This window comes from Cupressus sempervirens, chromosome 3, assembly GCF_028749045.1.
Source record: "Cupressus sempervirens isolate cs-2001-9-10 chromosome 3, ASM2874904v1, whole genome shotgun sequence".
In the NCBI taxonomy this organism is placed as follows: Eukaryota; Viridiplantae; Streptophyta; class Pinopsida; order Cupressales; family Cupressaceae; genus Cupressus; species Cupressus sempervirens.
Genome location: NC_143120.1, coordinates 109426722 through 109448109, shown reverse-complemented (window position 1 = coordinate 109448109; position 21388 = coordinate 109426722). Strand labels below are relative to the sequence as shown.

Genomic DNA, 21388 nt, shown 5'->3' with positions numbered 1-21388 from the left:
CTCTCACTCTCTCTCCCATCCCCTACTACTTTCTCTCAAACTCTCACACTCTCTCCCATCCTTTACTCTATCTCTCTTATAAATAAATACACATTCCCATTCCCCCCCTCTCTCTCTCTCGTAGTCCTTGTCCCACTGCCTACTATCTCCCATCCCCTACTCTATCTCTCTTAAATGCTTCCATTCCACCTCTCTCTCCCTCCCACTCCCTCTCCCACCGCCTACTCTCTCTCTCTCTCTCTCTCTCTCTCTCTCTCTCTCTCTCTCTCTCTCTCTCCCATCCCTCTACCATTTCCTATTTGACACACACATACCCATCCCCCCTCTCTCCTCTTCCATCCCCTACTTTTTCTCTCACTTGCTCTCCCTCTCCCACTGCCTACTCTCTCTCTCACTCTCACTCTCACTCTCTCCCTCTCCACTCTCTCTCTCTCTCTGCTACCCTCTAGTCTCTCTTAAATTTTCACACTCTTTCCTATCCCTCTCTCTCTCTCTCTCTCTCTCTCTCTCTCTCTCTCTCTCTCTCTCTCTCTCTCTCTCTCTCTTACACACATTTCTATTCCCCCCCTGTCTCCCCCTCTCCCACTCCCTCTCCCATCGCCTATTCTCTCTTCCATCCCCTACTCTCTCTTGAGCTACTTTTTCTTCCCCCTCTCCCATTCCATACTCTCTCTCTTTCACACACATGCACTCCCATCCTCCTCTCTCTCAAGTTCTTCCTCTCCCACTCTGTCTCCCATCACCTACTCTCTCTCTCCTCCATCCCCTACTCTTAATCTCTCTCTCCCAACCTGTACTCTCTCTCACACTTCCTCTCTCTCCCATCCCCTACTTTAAATCTCTTTCCCCCATCCCGCACTCTCTCTTTTCTACCTGTACTCTCTCTCACACTTCCTCTCTTTGCCACCCCTACTCTCTCTCTCTCTCATCCTATACTCTCTTTGCCACCCCTACTCTTTCTCACTTTCTCTCCCCTCTCCTATCCCCTACTTTCTCTCTATCTCTTTCATGCACACACATAGCCATTCCCCTATCCCCCCCCACCTAGTTCTCTTTTTCAACTTACATCTTAATAGTGCGTGCACACTATAGTGTTTGCGCCCTATAGCGCGCACGCGCTATTTAGAGCTGAGGTTTAAATAGTGTGTGCACACTATAGCGCGTGCGCGCTATAGGGCGCACGCGCTATTTAAACCTTAATCAAATGCAAGCCTAACACTTGGTTTTTCCTTGGAGATCCAACCCAAAGGTTTGGATTTGATGAACAGGCCTGAGACGTGTTTTCCAGCAAACATACAAAAAATGATTGTTTTTTCTTCTGTGCTCCCCTTCAAGATTTCTTGTGGTTGGGTATCAATAAGATCAGGTTACATAGCATTATAGGTCTCTGTGTTAGCTATCTAACCATATAATTTATTTTTAATTTGAACTATTTCAAGCCTTTCATCTATAATTTCTTTTGAATGTATGTTCATTTTTTGTCAAAAACCACTACGTACTAATTGGGCTATAGATTTTAGCTCATTCATCGAATTTTGTAACAACTTAGTTTTTTAGAAACTAGACTCCATTCTACACACTTTGAAAAAAAAAAAATTGATTTTAGATTAGTTTTCAATTATTTCTAGGGGGAGCACACAGATATTTCACATTTTTGGTATGTGTCTAGTTAAAAAATTCGTTAAAAAAAAAAATAGACGTTATAAAATTACTCAAAAAATCTGGGATAAACTGCATAGTGTTAAGTAACTTTTGACTGGAGCAATTAAAAAATTTTTTAAAAAAAGTTGAAATTTTAGGGGGGCCACACTTTGTACTGTGCTATGTTTTTTTGGAATAAACAGTACCACTTTTTGTGGCCCCCTTTTTTGAGGACCTAAAACTAAACCATTTTGAAAAAAAATTAGTAGTTTAGAAACTAGATTCAAAGGACTACGACTTTTTTTTTTGTCATATCTAAAAATTTTGAGTGTAACTATCTTCAAATTCTTGTTGAAGTTCAAAATTTGCAAATTTCAGGAAAAAGGTGTCCACTTATAACCCCCTTTTGGCACCACAACTTTGTGCACTTACCCGTACTCAATGATGTTTCCCTTCTGTTCTTTTACTTTGATGTATGAATAGATGGTTAGGTGTTATTTCCAACTTTTTTTCTTTCAGTTATGGCTCGAGCGTTCTTGCCTCAAAAAGTGGATCCGGTACTCCTTGGTGTGGAGGAACTTCGTTCTTAGATTTTTTTATTTTTTTTTTCTTTTTGTTCTTGTGTATTGATTTGGGATCTCTCGCGAGAGGATGCAAGTCTTCGCGTGGCATGTTGGGTTTCTTCGCATGGCGTGTTGGGTTTCTTCGTGTGGCTTGGCACTTTCTCGCATGAAACCCTACACTAGTTCTAGGGTGTCTTGGTTGTATGGCCAAACACTTCCTTGCACATTTGAAGAACTTCTTTGCATGAAAAGGCACTTCTTTACATAGAATTCTAGCAGATTATGTTCTCGCGCAAAAAATAGGGGCTATCTAGGCTTGTCAGAGAAAAGTTTGTAAGTTGGTTTTGGACACCCTTTTAGGGTTTACACCTTCCTAGTTCAAAATAGTTTTCCTAAGGGGTTTAAAATATATTTCTTATACTTAAGATATATTTTAATATATGCGACGAGTCTTTTGAGATAGGTTCCAAACCTCTATGAGCTAAGATAAAGATTCTAGGAAATTTCAGGGCTTTAGAAATTTAGACTTAGCAAAATTTTAGGGCTTCAAGATTTCAGACAGCCAATTTTTAGGAGTCAACATTTTTCTTTCAGCTTGGTTGATCTCTTATGTTTTTTATTTATGTTTTGGTTAGTAGTGGTGTTTGGGGATCTATTGGTGTTTGGATAATTGTCAGTCTTCCGTTGCGATCTTTGTGATCCGTGTATGTTGTTGTCATGTGCACTTACACTTCTTTTGAAAAAAAGAATTATCTTTCTTGTATTTCATCTTTGTTTCCAAGGATCTTCGGGTGGGGCATTACAAAGACCACCCAATTTCCCCACATATACCTTCATGCACCTCTATCAAGGTAATGATAGCTTAATTGTTTGATTTCTCACAATGTAAGAAGTTATCACAAAAGTGGCCATAAATATCTTCATCATTGGGAATTAGCATAGATCATGATGAATACCATCTCTAATTGTAGACTATTATAAGTAGGTTCAAATAGTGTCTCCACTAAGAACTAATAGTATTTGGTGTTACTCAACATTCTTACAGGTGGTTCTATTTTCGCAATTGCATCAACTATTGTATTACTTTCCCTAAAAAAAATCTCAAAATTAATTGATGCAATTTGTAAGGGTTGGAGTCATTCACCAATATTTTCATAAGGAATCAAATTTTCATATTTTTTTGTATCAACATGAACCAATTTGACCAATAGTTGAGAATTTCCAAAAACACATAACTCATGGATTTTCCACTACACATGGATACAATGTCTAGTGATCAATTTGCTTCATATTCTACGATATTAGTGGTAAACTAAAAATTGACCTTGTAATATTTAAGTATATAAATTTTGTACAGTGTGATAAAGATAACACTAGTGCCAAAGCCATTGTCTATGCAAGAGCCATCAAAATATAAGGTCCAAAGGCAAGTAAATTCAACATCAAATATTGATTCATCACATAACTCTATATCAAGTGGATGGTCATATTCTATGAGATAATATACCAAATAGTTTTCTATATCTTATCCTTTTATTTCTTTTCTTTACACATATTGGATGTCCAGAACACTAAGAATCATGACCCATTTAGCCAACCATCCTATTACTTTTTCTTTACTCAAAAAGTACTTACAAGGATCCACTTTTTTTAATGATCTTTATATGATGTTTAAGAATGTAATTTTATATTTTCTACAAGGAAAAAACTATGGCAAGACATACTCATTCAATAGGAGTGTAGTTGAGTTCATATCCAACCAAGGTACAACTGATGTAATAGGTAGCATTTTCTTTTATTCTATGTCATATTTTTAAAAAAGTGCCTCCATGTTTTTGGTAGTTATTGATATGTATAAGATCAAGGGCTTGTCATCTGTAGGAGGTACTAACACACATGGAAACATCAAGTACTCTTTGATCTTCTTGAAATATTGCTTACACTTGCCATCCCATATAAATGTAACATTTTGACATAAAATATTGTTGAATGGTTGACATTTATCTATAAGTTATGCTATAAAGAAACATATAAGTTATAGTTCATCTTTTAGTGTTCTTAGCTATCATGTAACCTTTTGTGGAGGCATCTCAATTATGCCTTTGAATATATCAGGATCATCTTCAATTCCTTAGATTTTTATAATGTATACAAGGATCTTCCTTAGAGGTTATTCTAAAGAAACATTTCTTTGGATTCAATTGGACCTTCTATTATTCTAATATGGTGAATATATTATCCATATCTCTAATATCCTTCTCCAATGTGGGATTTTCGTAGTAAGTTATCTACATAATCTACCAAATATATATATATATATATATATATATATATATATATATATATATATATATATATATATATATATATATATATATATATATATATATATATATATATATCATGCCATGAAAGAAAGTGGTCATTACATATGCATATGTGGATCTTACATTCTTTAACCAGAAGGGCATGGAATTGCAATAGAAAGATCATTAAAGACAAGTGAGTGTTGTCTTGATCTGATCCTTGGGAGTAACTTTAATTTGGTTGTAGTCTAGGATAGTTCTGGGTTGTTGGTGGTGGCTATGGCTTATAGATTATTTTAAGGAAAATGCTCATGTGTCTTTCCATGTTGTATTTATAAAATTTGTAATTCCATATTTTTGAAGATAATAAGAAGTCAACTTTCTATTCTTGCAGCTTGTTGTTATTCTTTATTTCTGTTATTTGTGTGTGTTATTGAGGACCCGTCATCACAATATAGACCTTATGTAGTTGTATAATATATTTTTTAATAACATGATGATAGGTCTACTTGATATAAGGATGCACATGCCACCACTACTCAGTAGAAAAAGAGGAGGCATGTAAGAAAAGTAATTATGGTATGGAAGCTTCTAAGAATTCATCACCAAGTAATGTTGGTATGGAAATGAGACCCATAATATTTCTCCTAGTAAGCTATAGGGTAAAAGCACAAGCCTATGTCACCCTTTTTTTAAAGGAAAAGGCTAACAAAAGTACAACTGTTCACCTTCAATGACATAAAATTGGTATTATATTTTGATTTTTAAAATGAAGTAAACTAATGAAATGTATAGAAATGGATGAAGTTAAGGATTATAAATTTTAATAATTATTTGGAATAAGAAATAATATATTTTCCTAATTTTTATAGATACTTTTTTAGCTGTTGAAAAACGTTGAAAATTAGGGGTCTAGTTCCCACCAGAAAACTATATGGAAATAAACTTATTTCCCTTTGATCTCAGACTATGTTATAGATAACATATATATAGCTAGAACAATCAAAAATAAAAATTGGCTTGATGCCTATGTTTTCTCGTTTATAATGATTCAAATTTCAACTCACCTGAAATCGATAGTTTTCATCTCCCACCACATTTTTCAAAACAAATCTATTCTAATGAGGAGAAAATTTATACATTCTAGAATAGTTCTCTTTCCTCTAGAATATCATATAATTTTAAATTTGTTTTGATATAATTTAATATTTTCTTCTTTCTCAAAATTGACATCTTTTCTAGTACTAAAATATGCGCTTGTAGAATTTTTTGATTACAATATACTATATCTAATTAAAACACTATAAAATCTATATGAGAATATAATTCTTGACTCTAAGCTCTATAAAATGTGTTTATATGTTATTAAAAAAATATTATAAAAAATAGTAAGAGTTATTGAAATGCCACTTTTTAGAAATAATTTTAATATTTCTATAGTAATTGGACACAAACTAGTATAAGACATGCATTTAATAAAAATTCTCAATTGGAAAAGTGTGAGAACATATATAACTTAGCTAGAATGAATTTATCTAGATCATATGTTTGAACAAAATTGAATTTTAGATAGAAATACTCATATTTGGTTGTTCTGATAAGTCAGCCTAAAAGGTGACACATCTTTGTACTTTTACTCTATAGTCTTCACCACGGACATATGTTGATCCCCCTTTGATAGATAAGGATTAGGTCAAGACAACTTTATGTCAATGCAATGATTTGGATAGGAGTGATAAGAGTTCAAGAATCTCAACCTTTGAAGGTGTTAGAAATCCTGTAGGGAATCTAGTTAGGGTTGTGCAAAGAAAAATGAAGAAAAATAAAATTATTATAATAGTCATCTTCACTCGAATGATTAAGGTGGAGAGAAAATCATAAATTCTCTTTTAGGATTTCTAATTTTTTCTTTGTCTTGTAAGGGGTCTTTTGGTTTAGGGCATGGGAACTCATTACTAGCTTAGTTTTTCATAGATGGCTCAATGATAATGTAATCTTTTTATGATCAATATATAGGGTGTTGCCCCTCAACAACTATTTACTTACCAGAAAAATGATGAAATTATCATATTATATTTGCAAATTTTAATTTGTACTTTAGACCATGTCTTTTGATCTAAATATATTTTCCTATTATAGAACAAGAGTTTTCAATTGTTTAATAATGAAGAAACTTTTCAAAATTATTTTATTTTTGAATGTAATATTTTAATAATTTATTAATTTCATGGTGAAATTTGTATACCTTTGTCATTCTAAAATTTAAAATTTTAGTTATTTTATAAGAAGGAATTAAGGTATATAAATATTGATAGATTGCATAATTTTGTGTTAAGTTGTGTCCCGTTTTTAATGCTCTTACATGTTTACATACATTATATGTTTTTACCTATATCTATTTCATACATATAGACATTTCAATAAAAAGAAGTGGTGTATGCTCTCACACAAGATCCACTAACGTGTTTATTATTATTGTATTGGTAATAGTTGAGGTTTCACTCAAGACACTTGCAATAGACCAGACTAACTAGGTTTTTAATCCTAATATCACTTGTATGACTTTTTAAAACTTCAATTAAATAATCTCTCAATTGTACAATCATATTGATAGAAATATTTTCAATTTTCTATATATTTAATTTTTATATAAAAAAATAATAATAAGTCATTTATTTTAATAGTTGTTATAATAATAATATATAAATTATTTCTCTTTACAAATATATTTTCTTATGAGTTATGTTTTGATACAATGTTTATATTACAAATGGGCAAAAGTCTATAACATAAATTGTGAGACTCTTATATAGAGATTGTGGGTTTGACTCTATTCAAACTTAACACATAATAATAATTAATATCACAAACAATAAACAATAAACATAACTATTGCAATTTGTTGTTCTATAAATACACATATCTATATTAATGATAAATATAATATTGTTGCTTACAAGTACACATTTATATTAGAAATAATTATAGTTTTAATAGAGGTGCTAATATAAATAAAATGGGTTTTAGTAGCTGAGTTGGTGATACATTTGAAATAGGGTTCCCTGCTGGGATCTGATACATTTGAAATTGTTTATTTTGTGAGGTTGCTGTCCTTGAGTTTCCCAAGCATTTCCTCAATAACGAAAAAGTTGGGTCAACCAAAACATTATTGAATTCAATCTACTGTTCTCAAATGTTCAGAGAACCGAATTTTTTTCTTTTCCATCAGATGAATTGGTCTTTCTATTTTTTGGTTATATCCATCAGATTCTTACTACATTTTGAAGTTTAATTTCTTCCAAGTTTTTCAGTTTCTCCGTGAAATTTTTAACCTGTCATTCAACCAAATCTTTTCTGTTGCAAAAATCTTAAATTCAACATAGGGTAAAAAATGGTAGTCAACCACGCAAACAGGATGAAAATGATAACAAAATTGCATCCTCCTGTATAACTATCGATAATCATGACCTTAAGGGACTCATGAAATCAATTGAAATTGGATTATTCTGCCACATGATACATTGCTACAATGTCTTCAAATGGAGTTTCCAATGAAATAAAAAAGGTGGGTGTGATTGGAGCAGGAGCAGCAGGACTTGTAGCTGCAAAGGAGCTCAAGAGTGAAGGACTTGAGGTGGTGGTGTATGAGCAAAATGAAGAAGTGGGTGGCATTTGGTTGTATAATCCAAATGTTGGGGATGACCCACTTGGATTGGAGATGTTAGGGCCCAATGAGGGGACAATATATGAATCTCTCAGAACAAATCTGACCAGAGAAGTCATGGGTTTCATGGATTACCCATTTCTTGTCAAGGAGGGGAGAGATCCAAGAAGGTTCCCTGGCCATGAAGAAATTTCATTGTACCTCAAGGATTTTGCAAGGCATTTTAACTTGTTTGAACTTGTTAGATTCAACACAAAGGTTGAGTATGTTGGAATGGTTGGGGAAGAGGGGGAATATATTATGAATGGTGATATGGATGGGGATCCAATGGATGAAAGACTTCAGTGGATTGTGAGATCAAGTAATTCAGGGACTGTGGAGGAGGAAGTGTTTGATGCAGTGGTTGTGTGCAATGGTCACTATAGGAAACCAGTTATTGCTGAGATTCCAGGTAATTGCTTTAACATTGATGGGCTAGATTAAGTTTTTCATTTTGTGTATGGTGGTGCAAATGGGACTTAAGTTGGATTCACCAGTTGGGTGTTATTTTGAATTTTTGTTGTGTGTTGTTGTAATTTAATTAGAATGAATTGACCTTTGATGTGTAAATATAATAACGAGCAAAGAAATTGAATCAAAGAAGACGAAATACACAATATCACAGATTTATCGTGGTTCGGCAAAACTTGCCTATGTCCACAGTCCAGCATGGAATTACTTGTATTAATTAACCGATATATTACATGGGCTGCACACAGCCATTATATAGAGCTCTGCGAATACAAACAGTTGAGAGAGAACAAAGAGTCATGTGACCATTAGAATTCATAACCCAACAATCTCCCCCATGAAATCCAACTGGCACAGCCATGCTAGCATCCCCTGCTTCCAATTTTGAATTTCAAAGAAGAATGAGGCCATAAGAAGACTTCAACATTGCCAGACATTGTTCCAGCACACTCCTAATTGAGTCTTCCCCAAAACAGATCAGAATGAAAAATATCTTCTCCTCCAATTTTAATAAGAGAAAACTCACCCATAATACTATGGTTGACATTACCATTTTCTACACCTTCAGCCGCAAAGAGATTCACAATATGCATAAATCCTTGCATTGTTCTTCCTGCGGTTGCAGTTGCCCAGCCTAGATCAATTGCACTTGAAAAAGAATCGAGAGAAAGGCAAGCTGCATCCACCGCATTAATGTGACTCATATATTTCATACTACTATTGTAGAATGGAGCTACTCCCTTAACTGCCAATGAATTCTCTTCCAGACAAACCGAAATGTAATCTTTTCCAAAATTGGCTATCTCATGTGTCATTTCATCGGCAGTGATAAGTGGAGAGTATTGGGCATTAATACTTGCCGAATGAGGCAAATTTGTGCTCCGAGTTTGCTGTCTTAGAAGAGAACCAATACACGGGGGTGTAATGGCAGTCAACAAAAATTGTCGTGTATGAATGTTCTCTATTCATGCCATAGGCTGTGGCATAACAGTGGCCACCAAACTATTGGAGATGTCGAGTGCACCAAAATTGTCTCGAAAAAGAGTAGAGGTGGTATCTCTACTTATGCAGTCATGCACTAAACGTCCAGCAGCACCCACATCCAGACTGATACTCTCATCTCTCCATTGTTGCCCGCCACTAACTCCTACTGACTGAGGACACGCTCCATTTTTGGCTAGTCCAGAACCCTCACCTATATTATCTGAGATTTCAGATAAAAATGGATTTGAACTTCCAGCTGAAAACCCATCATTGGAGTTCATAAAGTTACCAAATGTCTCCAAGCAATCAGTCTCACTGACATTCACGCTAAGCGTTTCAGGGTCCTTTAAAATCCCTAATTTTGAAATCACGTCTCCTTTTGTCTTATTGCATGAAGCTGCAGATCTAGAGAAACTGTCCTCAGTAATCTTACTTGACTTTGGGAAGATCAAGGGCAGGGGAGAGTGGTGAATAAACATATTCACTTTAGCAACCAACGAGCAATCTGCAGGCTCCGTCCTCTGCTCCTCAATTATAGCCTTTCTATTCTGCTCCTCTTCTCCAGATGGAGAAATAACTTGGACCTGTTTACCGTCTTCTTGGCCAACACATAAGCCTGCTTTCTCAACTGTGTCTTCCATCCTGCAAATCATGTCTTCTACTGCTTCATCTTCTTTCTTTTACAATAGACGCTTCATCTTCTTTTACAAGACTTTTCATCTATTTCTACAGCAAACTTTGCTCCTTTATTTTCTTCTATTGGAAACTTCCCATGCTCTTCAAAATATTCTAGTTGCAGCATCTTATAAACTTTGGATGCAAAATTATTTGTGTCTTTGAGGTCTGAATCAAGAATAAGAGAATTTATTTTATAATATGCCAACACCAGGTATTTTACAGACTTGCCAGTCTTATCTTCTCTTGTTTGCTTCCGCAATTCTTCCATGACTACTTTCTTATTTGTGCCTGTGCGCTCAAGAATTGCAATAAGCTCAGATTTAAGAGCTTTTAAATATTCTGGTTCAGCTTTAGGCTGATTTTCCCAGCCATCCCACCAGTGCACATGGCGGATTCTTCTGCTCTTAGCAGGCACAACCTCATTTTCTCCTGAGCCCAAATTTCCAATAAAATCATTGATGATAAAATCAACTTCATCGTCTTCCATCTCTGCTATAGCCTCACTCAGCTCTGATACCAATTGTAAATATAATAACGAGCAAAGAAATTGAATCAAAGAAGATGAAACACACAATAACACAGATTTATCGTGGTTTGGCAAAACTTGTTTACATCCACATTCCAGGAGGGAATTACTTGTATTAATTAATTGATATATTACATGGGCTGCACACAGCGATTATATAGAGCTCTGCGAATACAAACAGTTGAGAGAGAACAAACAGTCATGTGACCGTTGGAATTCATAGCCCAACATGATCTGCATTAATCTAGTTTGATTCAAATGAGGTAACTGACAGACACTTTGGAAAGGAGTGTGGGGTTATTTCTTTGTTCCAAGTTATTTTCTTTGTGAACCCAAATCATATGAATTGAACCAATACAGTTTATGAAACAGAAATTTCCAATTTACCATTGTTTCTTGGAAAATCAGTCCAAATTATGTCTATATCAAAGTGAGCTTATGAAAAAATAACATTAATGGCATGTGGTTTTAAATATGTCTGTCGATCACAGTTATGTGAAAAACAATATTGGTTGTGTGTGGTTTTCGATGTCTATCGACCATAGTTATGTGTTTAGGTTTTGTTGCCTCCTTGGCACAACACCTGTTTGTTTAGGTTTAGGCTTGTAAGCAATACAACGGAGGTAGAAATGGTGGCTCATAGTAAGGATTGACATTGTTAACTCTATTAGAGAGACTGAAAACGATTGTATCTTATGTATACTTCATTGGGCCATTTTTTCACGGGATAGGAGCAGGGGCACTTCCTGTGAAGAGCTGGTATTTTGGAGTTAATACACTGGTAGTTTATATTTGAATGATTGTATTTATTCTTTAGCATTTATATAATTGTTTGGTTTTTTCAATATTGAAAGAGTTGTGGTTTGATTAGTTGAGTAGAATTGATCATTGTGATGGTATATTCTTCAATAACCACCTATGAACACTCAAACTCCTGATAAATGGATGATGGTCAGACCATTTACTGGAAGTATCTCCAAGAATAGAAACCTCTCAATCATTAATCCTTAGATGGAGAGCATTGATTTAGGTTAGTACTTTCATATCATGTAACAATAGAAACTCATTGATGCTATAAAATACTTCAATTTCAGCATATTCATATATATAATTAGGCTGGGGTCCCATGGGCACCCGCTTGCTTAAAAATAGAGCGGGTGCCGCTGAACTTTTTTAGGAACATTTAAAGGGGAGCGGTCTCATGGGCATGACATTTAAATTTGCTTTAAAAAATTAGCTCCTAAATTGAAGAAAATATTAAAAATATAAATTGTTGTTTTTAGAATTTTTGGTAGGATGATTTCAATTTGGAGGGGAAATGAAGGGTAGGTTCTTGCCAAGTGGCAGAATTCTTCCCTAAATAGTAGGGGCTATTTCCAGCCCCCCCCTTTTGCATCTGCTCAACTAAAAAGTAGGGGCTCCTAGTTAATAGGAAAAGATTTGAAATTAAACTTTAGCCCCCCCCAAAATATTATCATGGGACCTCTAGCTCCTTAAATATAGAACCCAAGCCCCCCACCATGGGACCCCAGGGTTAGGTAGAAGTCCTCTCAGAGGGGCTTGGGTTCTATTTTTGTGGAGTGGGTGACCCCATGTTAACAATTTAAGGGGGTTAAAGGTTTATTTAGAATCTTTTCCTATAAAATAGGAGCCTCTACTTTTTAGCCCTCTCATGGAATCCAACCCCACCAGCTTAGGGAAGGATTTTGTCATTTGTCAAAAAGCTCTTCAACTTCCCACCAAAATGAATTAATCTCTTGATGTTTAAAATTTATGAGACAGCTAGATTCTTTTATTTTAGAAGCTGATTTTTTCAAGAGGCCTCTAAATATTCCTAAAAATTCTCAGTAGCACTTGCTCTATTTTTAAGGAAGCGGGTGCCCATGGGATCTTAGCCTTACTTTTTAGTTTGGTCATTAGTACGAAGTACTCATAAGATGCAAGGAGGGAGTATTTAATATGATTGAAAATGGGTTAAGATAATAAGGAAATAGACAATAGAACAATCTTCTATTTGGAGTATCATCTCCCTATCATTTCTCTAAGTGAAGAAGCACCTCTTGCTAGATTTAGTTATTAATAATTATGATTTGATGACTTCACAAATATGTCATAAACAACTTGACAAATAAGACATAATTTTAAGACAATCATCAGCCCTAATGACATATGGTAGTGGTTAGATAGCCAACTAAAAGGTAAATTATATAAAGACGATTAAAAAATCTGTGTTCCCCTAGATAAGATACACATTTTAGTTTGTTGTTTAGACATTGACAAGATGTGCAAATTTGGTTATGTTATCTACATATATATTATATTAAATATTAATGCATATTGACAAAAGTATCCCTCACAACTAATGGTGCAACTACTCATAGTTGTGCATTTAGTCAACTAACATCTCCACTAAAAAACCTCACTCTATTTGTGTCTGCAATCCCATAACTATGAGAATTATAAATAGAAGGTGAGAGAAATGTTGAGAACTACTTCTAAATGCATGTAATAATGGTATAGGATTACCAAATTCCAACACCTATTTGTAAACGTTCACAACGTCTTAATTTGCAAGGCTATGATGTAGTCACTATGTGAATTTCATTATTTTATTTTATATATGGTATGTCTCAAAATATTGGTTGATTGAAGTATATATGTATTATATATAGATTAACATCAATGTGGCTAATATACAAAATTACAAATGATCATTTTATTAATACACAAGGTCTTCATTGAAGAGGCAATACAATGTATTGTTTGTGTTTATATTAGGGGGTTTAAATGGATCAAAAAGATGCAATACATTGTCTAAATAGGGAGGATGAGTTCTTTTCAAAGAGTGGGTGGGTTTTTATATAGGATTTAATGGGTGTGTGGAGTATTGGGCAGGTAGGGGGATGATAAAAAAATATGGAGCAACATCTTCTAAAAATAGGGGGATTCTTTAGAGAGCCACAAATACATGTGCTATGATGTAGGCTCACTAAGTGAAGCCTCCATGTATTACCATGAATGGAAGTTGATCTCTTACCATTAGATGAAATAATGCAATACTTTTCTTTATTTTCCCCCTCCTATTTGAGTTTCCCCTTCAAAAGAAAAATTGCCTTTTTAACGAGCTTATAAAACCTAAAATATGTTGAAGTCCTTGATAATCCATTGGTACCATGGATTAGGATTTATACCACTATACGATGCTGATCTTTATTTTAGATGTCATATGGAATATTAATTGAACTAAGCTACATGTACTAAATTAAATAGATTGAAGCTATCATTTAATATGACAAATTTGTGTAAGTGAAGAAATAAATTCACATGCAATTATATACTATAACATCTCATGATATTAATTAGTTCAATGCATCTAAGAGTGAATTACCTCGTGTATGTTATCTATACTTCTATTATTGTACTTGTCATAGGCTAGTACTATTGCATTCAATTTGCAAGATTATTCAATTAGTTTAACATGAATCCACCAATCACAAACAATGATTTTTTAATTATTAAAATATTTCTAAATTTTTTCTATTAATTTATATATTTTATATTTTATAAAAAAATTATGATTGGTTGAATAGATTTTGTGTTATAGGAGCCCTTTTTTCGAAGGTTCTCCATATTGCAATATTTGCGGCTAAAATTTATGACAGAGAACATGGTTAATATAAATTATGAAGTTATTTTGTACAAAATCAAATAGTATATTAAATTAATATCATTATTACTTTTTCTCTACATTTAATCTCTATTCAATGTTTTTTACTAAATACTAACACTACACTTTAGTTTTTTAACACACTCATCCTAAATTCTAACACCTTTTACTTTAATTATATTGTACTATTATAAATTCTAAATAGAAACCTTAATTATATTTAAAAATTCAAAATATTCAAATAAGGAAATCAAATGCAAAACTTAATTTTGTCTATGACTCATTTATTTATATTATTATATTAATTAGTATAGTATTATAAAATAAAAACAAAATTATATTATAATTTATTTATTATAAATATTTTTTTTTTACTATAATTATAATTAACGGCAAGTACTTGTCACTACTGTCACTACGTGGCACTTGTTATTCATTATTGTTATTAGTACTTACCGATAGGCTAATACTATTGTGACTTTTCTTGAATTGCTCACATTAACAACAAATAAAATGAGTATATACCAATTAGAAATCACTTTTTTTCATTTTTTTAAATAAATGTTATGTTTTATAAATTTACATGACAAATTTTTAACTTTAAATTTTTTCTAAATTAATTTATAGTTTTTGATTGGTTCAATGAATTGGGCTCTTATATGTCCATCCACTTTTATTTTCTTATCATGTCATCTTCTTATAATATAATATATCATATATACATTCTTATTGATCATATATAATTAAATAATATAGCAAGAGAATAAACATAATTAAAATTAACAATTATAATAATTATAATTTATAATTAATTATTTTTAAAAATAATTATCCAAACAAATCTCTAGTGCCACAACTATATTAAAATAGATAAATTATTTTAAAAAAATTATATTAAAAATAATAATTTATTCATTTAAAAAAAATTATTAACTAAAAAATTATTATTATTATTTATATTTTATTTCTAGACTATTATATAGTTATAAGCCAAGTACTTAGCCATTTTATGGCAGTTGTTAGAATTGTTATCAAGTTCCATTTTGTAAATGCTATTTAAATTTATCTAAATCAAATATTTCTATTTCTATTCTCTAAGGTTTTATGTCGAAATAAATTTATACCACAATTCTTGTTTATGGGTATATTGCTTTCCACATGTATCAACTTTTAAGTAAATATTATAGATTTGAAGGTTCGTGCTAACTATTTTCATATAATTTAGTATTAAAGCCAATGCTAATCATGTTTGCATGTGAATTTAATGTTTACAGGCTCCTTGCATGTTCTTACATTTTACTTCATGTATTTTATACATAAAAAAATTTCCTACAACAATTTGATTTTATAATATACATGTGTTGAGAATATTGAATTAAATAATTGTCTATCATTGTATCAATAACAAAAAAATGCAAAATTTAGATATGATTAGAACAAGTAATATATGACCTTTCATTACTACAAAAGAAATGACTAATTGTACTATGATCTCTAATAATAATTTATCCTTAATATTTTTTTAAATATAATTATTTCTCTAAATAATTTCCTTTATAAATAAATAAAAATGCACAATTATTTTATACTACAAATCATACTATCTACAACAAGATAATATTCATAAATTCAAAACCCCCTAATGAAGCTCCTTCTATTATTCCTTTCTATTTAAGGAATTATTGCTAATTAATTGCTATGTAATAGAAATTTACAATTTTCACTCACAATATAATTTGTTTTTTAAAGGTGCGCAAAGATGGCTAGGAAAGCAACTCCATAGCTATAGTTATCGAGTTCCTGAACCATTTTCTAATCAGGTACTTAAATTTGTATTTACATATGTATAATAAGTGTTTCCTACATTATCGTATGTTCATTTTTATAGATAATTTTATTTTTATTATTTGGTAAAATTTTGTTAGAAATTAGTATGGTATGATGTACTAATGATTATAAACAAGATGAGAATAATACAAACATAAATACATAATGCATTACACAAGATATACATGGGAAAAATAATTTTAGGTGAAAACCCCGTTAAACATCATTTTATTAAAACACTTAGAAAGTAGTCTATTAAATAGACTAAGCTTGGAGATATTTATTCTTACTTCCACATGGACTATATTAGTGATATAATTTACTATGAAGCCCTAAATTTACCCTCTCTCAAATGAGAGAGAACCTCCTTGGATATAGGAGGAAGAATAGCTTCACTACCCACATATTTTCAATAATCCCCATCCAAAAACAATTATCATAAATAATTAATGATCTAATAGTTATTAGACTTTAATTATTTTTAATGGGATATGTTTATGTAATTTTTGTGTGACCCCTAATAACATTATATTTTGACGATCCCCCTTGATGTTATTAAGGGAATCACATATCTAATTCCATAAAACTTAAAGATGAAGTACCCTACTAATGTAGGTTTTCTTCGATAGTGACAAAAAAGGACACAATATATGTCAATATGAAGATAATGAATCCTAGGCTACATGAGAGTCATCATTTCATAATTTATACTCTTATTATTTTAACAATATTTATGAGGCTTTTTTTACAAATGACATTAGAGATAGAATCTTCCCAAACTCTCTTGTACTTAGGTTCTTTATATAGTTCTCACATGTCTTACCAAAATGTGCATGTAGAAGTTAACAGAATGCTAGTGGAAGAATATTTATGAGACAAACTTGCAATATTATTATAGTGCATAATCAATTACTCATTCAACTTTAAAAATTGTACCTCTAGGACTTTATGTATCAAGGTCTTTTATTAGGCCTATTAGAACTTCTTCTTTTCTTGTAGGACTTATGTAAAGGGTGTAGCCACTAGGTGGTGTCATTGACATGCAAACTTGGTGTAGGAGCACCTAGTTCCTCTTATAACCAACATGATTCATTGTGTCTTTTTGGATGAGTTTATGTAATAAGGCCATGGTAATGATATTTAGTTTCTTTTATGTTTCTTAAGGTCCAAGTACCCATTATAATCAAAACAAAACAAGTTGTAAGGAAATTGAATGGCAATTGTAGCATGAAGGCCTACAAGGCCCTGTGAAGGTCAATAGTTGTCAAATAATGCAAATGTAATCCAACAATTGGGAAAATGTAAAAAAAATTTAAGTAAATTTCTAAACCCAATTGCTAACTTACTTTAAAGGTGGTTAGAATCACTGGGAATTATGTAAAGCCTATAAATATTCCTCTATTTGGTTAAGAAAATGGTTGGTGTGAATTTTGGTAAGAAGTTTGAACCAACACAATTCTTATTATGTCTTGTTATTGCTTGTGGCATTATATGGTCAACAAATTTATTGTAGAGATAAATGGGTGGTATGGTTGGATATATTATTGAATAAAATTTCCTTTAAATCTCATTTCAGTAAATCCATTGAGTATGGAGGGAGTTGTGTGATATTTAGTGACTATGATACAAATTTGTGGGTTTGTTTTTCCTTCAAACTTGATGATTTTTTATATGGTATGAGATTGTATGAATTATTTTACTTCTTCAACATAAATTTCAATTATATTAAATATTATTTAATTTAATTTTGGTTTGGTATAATTTCATCAAGTATTGACTAAGATCCATTCATTTCTTTGCAAGTTAGTCTAAAACCCTCCATACCTAGGGATTGATCACATAAATGGTTGTAATTTTGTTTTCCACTATTGGAAAATCATAGACTTAGGTGGAATGGATAATTATTGTTTTACCTTTCAAATTAACTAGGTGTTCAATTAGGAGGTTGAACTTTTTCAAAGTAGTGGCTTTCCCTAGGTCTATCATGTGTATGTGACAAGCCTTGAAATGAATGCAAGTGAATACAAATTGATTAATAGTGGAAGTTTTGAGAGGTTTGTGAATTTAAATAGCATGAAAAACTTGGTTTTGATATGAATATGACATGTTATATGGCTTTTTTGGGTTGAGAGGAATTTTTTAGGGTACTCTGTTTGGAAAAGAGGCCTAATTAGAGGCCAAAATTAGTAAATAGTCCATTTTCATCACTTTGGTCCAACATTTGTTTGGAATTAATTTTTTGATTTTTTGTACAATTGAAAAATAAATATTATGATGTTTTTCTTCCAAACTCAAGCTTAGTAATTTAAGAGTTAGTTTTAGAACCTTGATTTGGGATGGCTAGCCTAATTAGGCATTGTGATCTAGGAATGGTTAAATTTGGTCAAGTGGATTTCTTATAAAGGTGTAATTGAATTTTTTCAGTCCATTTGAAATTTTAAAAATCATAAATCAATTATCCAAGCCATTTTTTGTTCTATTATCACATGTTTTCCATGTTTTTATGATGGAGTCACCTCTTTGTTTGTCAGTGTTTATCATTAAAACCATTTCGTTTGCTCATCATGAATCTAATCATTGTAAGAATTTTTTGAGCTATCTAATTTCATCATTGGAACCTATACATTTTATTGATATTATATACAAGTTTGATTTATTTGGGAAGAAATATTGGTGTGTATAGGATCTAAAAGGTGTGTTTACAAAAATGGCCATATGATTGAAGAACCAAGAATATGATATGGAATCAATAAAGGCTAAAGAGATAAGGATAGAGAGGGATGAGGAAGAAGAGGGTTACCAAAAATAATTAGAATAAGGTAAGGATAGAGACCCTCATGAGGAACCTCAAGAGGAGGACATAGCTCCTAAGGAAAGAATAGTTATCAAAGCCTTGTAATTGTTTATTGGAGATGTCAAAATGGAACTTAACATGTATTGAGGCAAGATAGATTTTAACTAAGTCATATATTCTATATATTCTCTAAGTACTTTGAATATGTAAATAGGTGCCTAAAGACAAGAAAGTGGGACTTGAAAACACCAATTCAAAGTGTTGGCATAACTTGGTGGAACTAAACTCAAGGAAAAGGGTTATGGGAAGAACCATGATCACTTAGATGGAAATAATGGTGAACAAAATAAAAAACCAATTATTTCCAAAAAAACTATGAGGTCTAGGTGTTAAAGAGGTTACAAAATTTGAATCAAGATACTTGAATGGGTTGAAGTTTAATATGCAATATGAAATTAATTGTATCACTATCAAAATAAGTTGATCATTGTTTCCAAGTAGCCCTACGGTCTAAAGAAATTTTTAAGAGGAGGACAAAGAGATAAGGAGGATATAGAGGAAAAAATAATAGGGGTAGGGGGTACATGGAATATTAAGAAGGTCAAGGAGACACAAGAAATGGAAGGAGGAAGTCACTGATTCTGTAGGTTGATTTAGGAGTTCCAAAGGTAGATTTGGAGGTGGTAGGAGTTCCAACACCTTTTTAGGGAAGTTCTATTATTTTAATTAATTTGGTCACCCAACATTCAAGTGTATTGAGAATAAAATATCTACAATAAGTAGCAATGAAAGGTGAGATGATAGGAGAGTGCAATTGGTCAAATATGAATAAGAAGAAGAAAGTGTAAACTTTCCTACTCAACTAAAAGATCCAAAAGTGAGAGAGGCATTGACGGTGAGAAGAAAACTCATTAAATAATATAGGGAGAAGGATATTACCAAAACAAGAGCCATTGTTAGGAACGCATAAAAATAAAAAGGTAAGGTTTGTAAATTTGATACCGACTCTCGAAGTGTTGACAATGTATTATCCATTAAGATGGTTGAAACTAGATTTAGATCAGACACCCCATGGAACATCATTGAGGTTGTCATGGCTAAATTATGATCAATCAATTTTATTTAAAGTGACGAAGCTACCATAGAATTTAATATTGGTGCCTATAGGTACAAGTTAATTTGTGATATTGACTCTTGAAGTGTTGATAATGTAGTGTCCATTGAGATGGTTGAAAAACTAGATTTAGAGCAAACACCCCATGGAACATCATATAGTTTATCATTGGTAAAATATGATCAATCAATTTTAGTTAAAGTGAGGAAATGATAGTAGAATTTAAGATTGGCACCTATAGGGACAAGTTAATTTTTGATATTATTCCTATTGATTTTTGTCATGTTCTAATTGGAAGGCTATATAAATTTTATAGGAAATCTCATTTTTATTGTAGGGAAAATAACTATACTATCAAAAGGATAGAAAAATATTTAGGATAATATCGTTACAATATAATGCTAAAGAAAAGAAAATAAGACAAGAACAATCATTTTGATGGAAAGGAAGATTTTGAGGATGAAAGAAGATAAGAGAAATAGGACGCAACCACTAGTTAGGTTCCAAAAGTTAAGGAAAATCTTGAGGACAATAAAGAAAACATTAATCTTTAAGTCAAGACTAAGGAAAAGAAACATAAGGATGACAATTATGTGGACACAAAACAAGATACAATTTCAAGATACTATTGCATTGGACACAATGATATGTCCTTTGAAAATAAGGAGAGATAAGAGGCAATATAATTCTAATCAAATAGAGGCATGTGGAGCAGCAAATCAAAACAAAATGATGAAATTCAAGATTGGAGTAAGTGAAAATAAGCATAAAAGACAAAGGGGTAAAGATCAATTGGGTAACAAATAAAATAAGAGGATACACCAAGGAAGGTGAATATATTTTTGGAAATATAAGCTAGGCTAGATTACTCAAAGGGGAGTGGTGAATTAGGAACCAATAAAACTTTAACTCACTTCACCAATTAATCCTTCAAATATTATTCTAATCTAATTGCATGCATGAAATAATGAAAGCAATAACATTCATAAAACTTTTACACAAGATATGGCAACCCAAAAACCTTCCAAATTGAAAGTAAAATTGGAGTGGGGATGATACCCACAAGCTTTAGTACTATAGTATAAAGTTGGCTTGTTAAGGCTTACAGTTGACC

General features: G+C 32.1%; 1 protein-coding gene across 1 annotated transcript in view; it reads left to right on the top strand.

Annotated features, from left to right (window-relative positions):
• Positions 1–8039: 8039 nt before the first annotated feature.
• Positions 8040–21388, top strand: part of LOC149565021 (flavin-containing monooxygenase FMO GS-OX-like 8) — a 145780-nt gene continuing 132431 nt past the window's right edge. Inside the window, exons 1-2 of the mRNA XM_089816999.1 lie at positions 8040–8625; positions 16289–16359. Coding sequence (XP_089673125.1) covers positions 8040–8625; positions 16289–16359 — 657 coding nt within the window. The remainder of the gene's footprint in view (positions 8626–16288; positions 16360–21388) is intronic.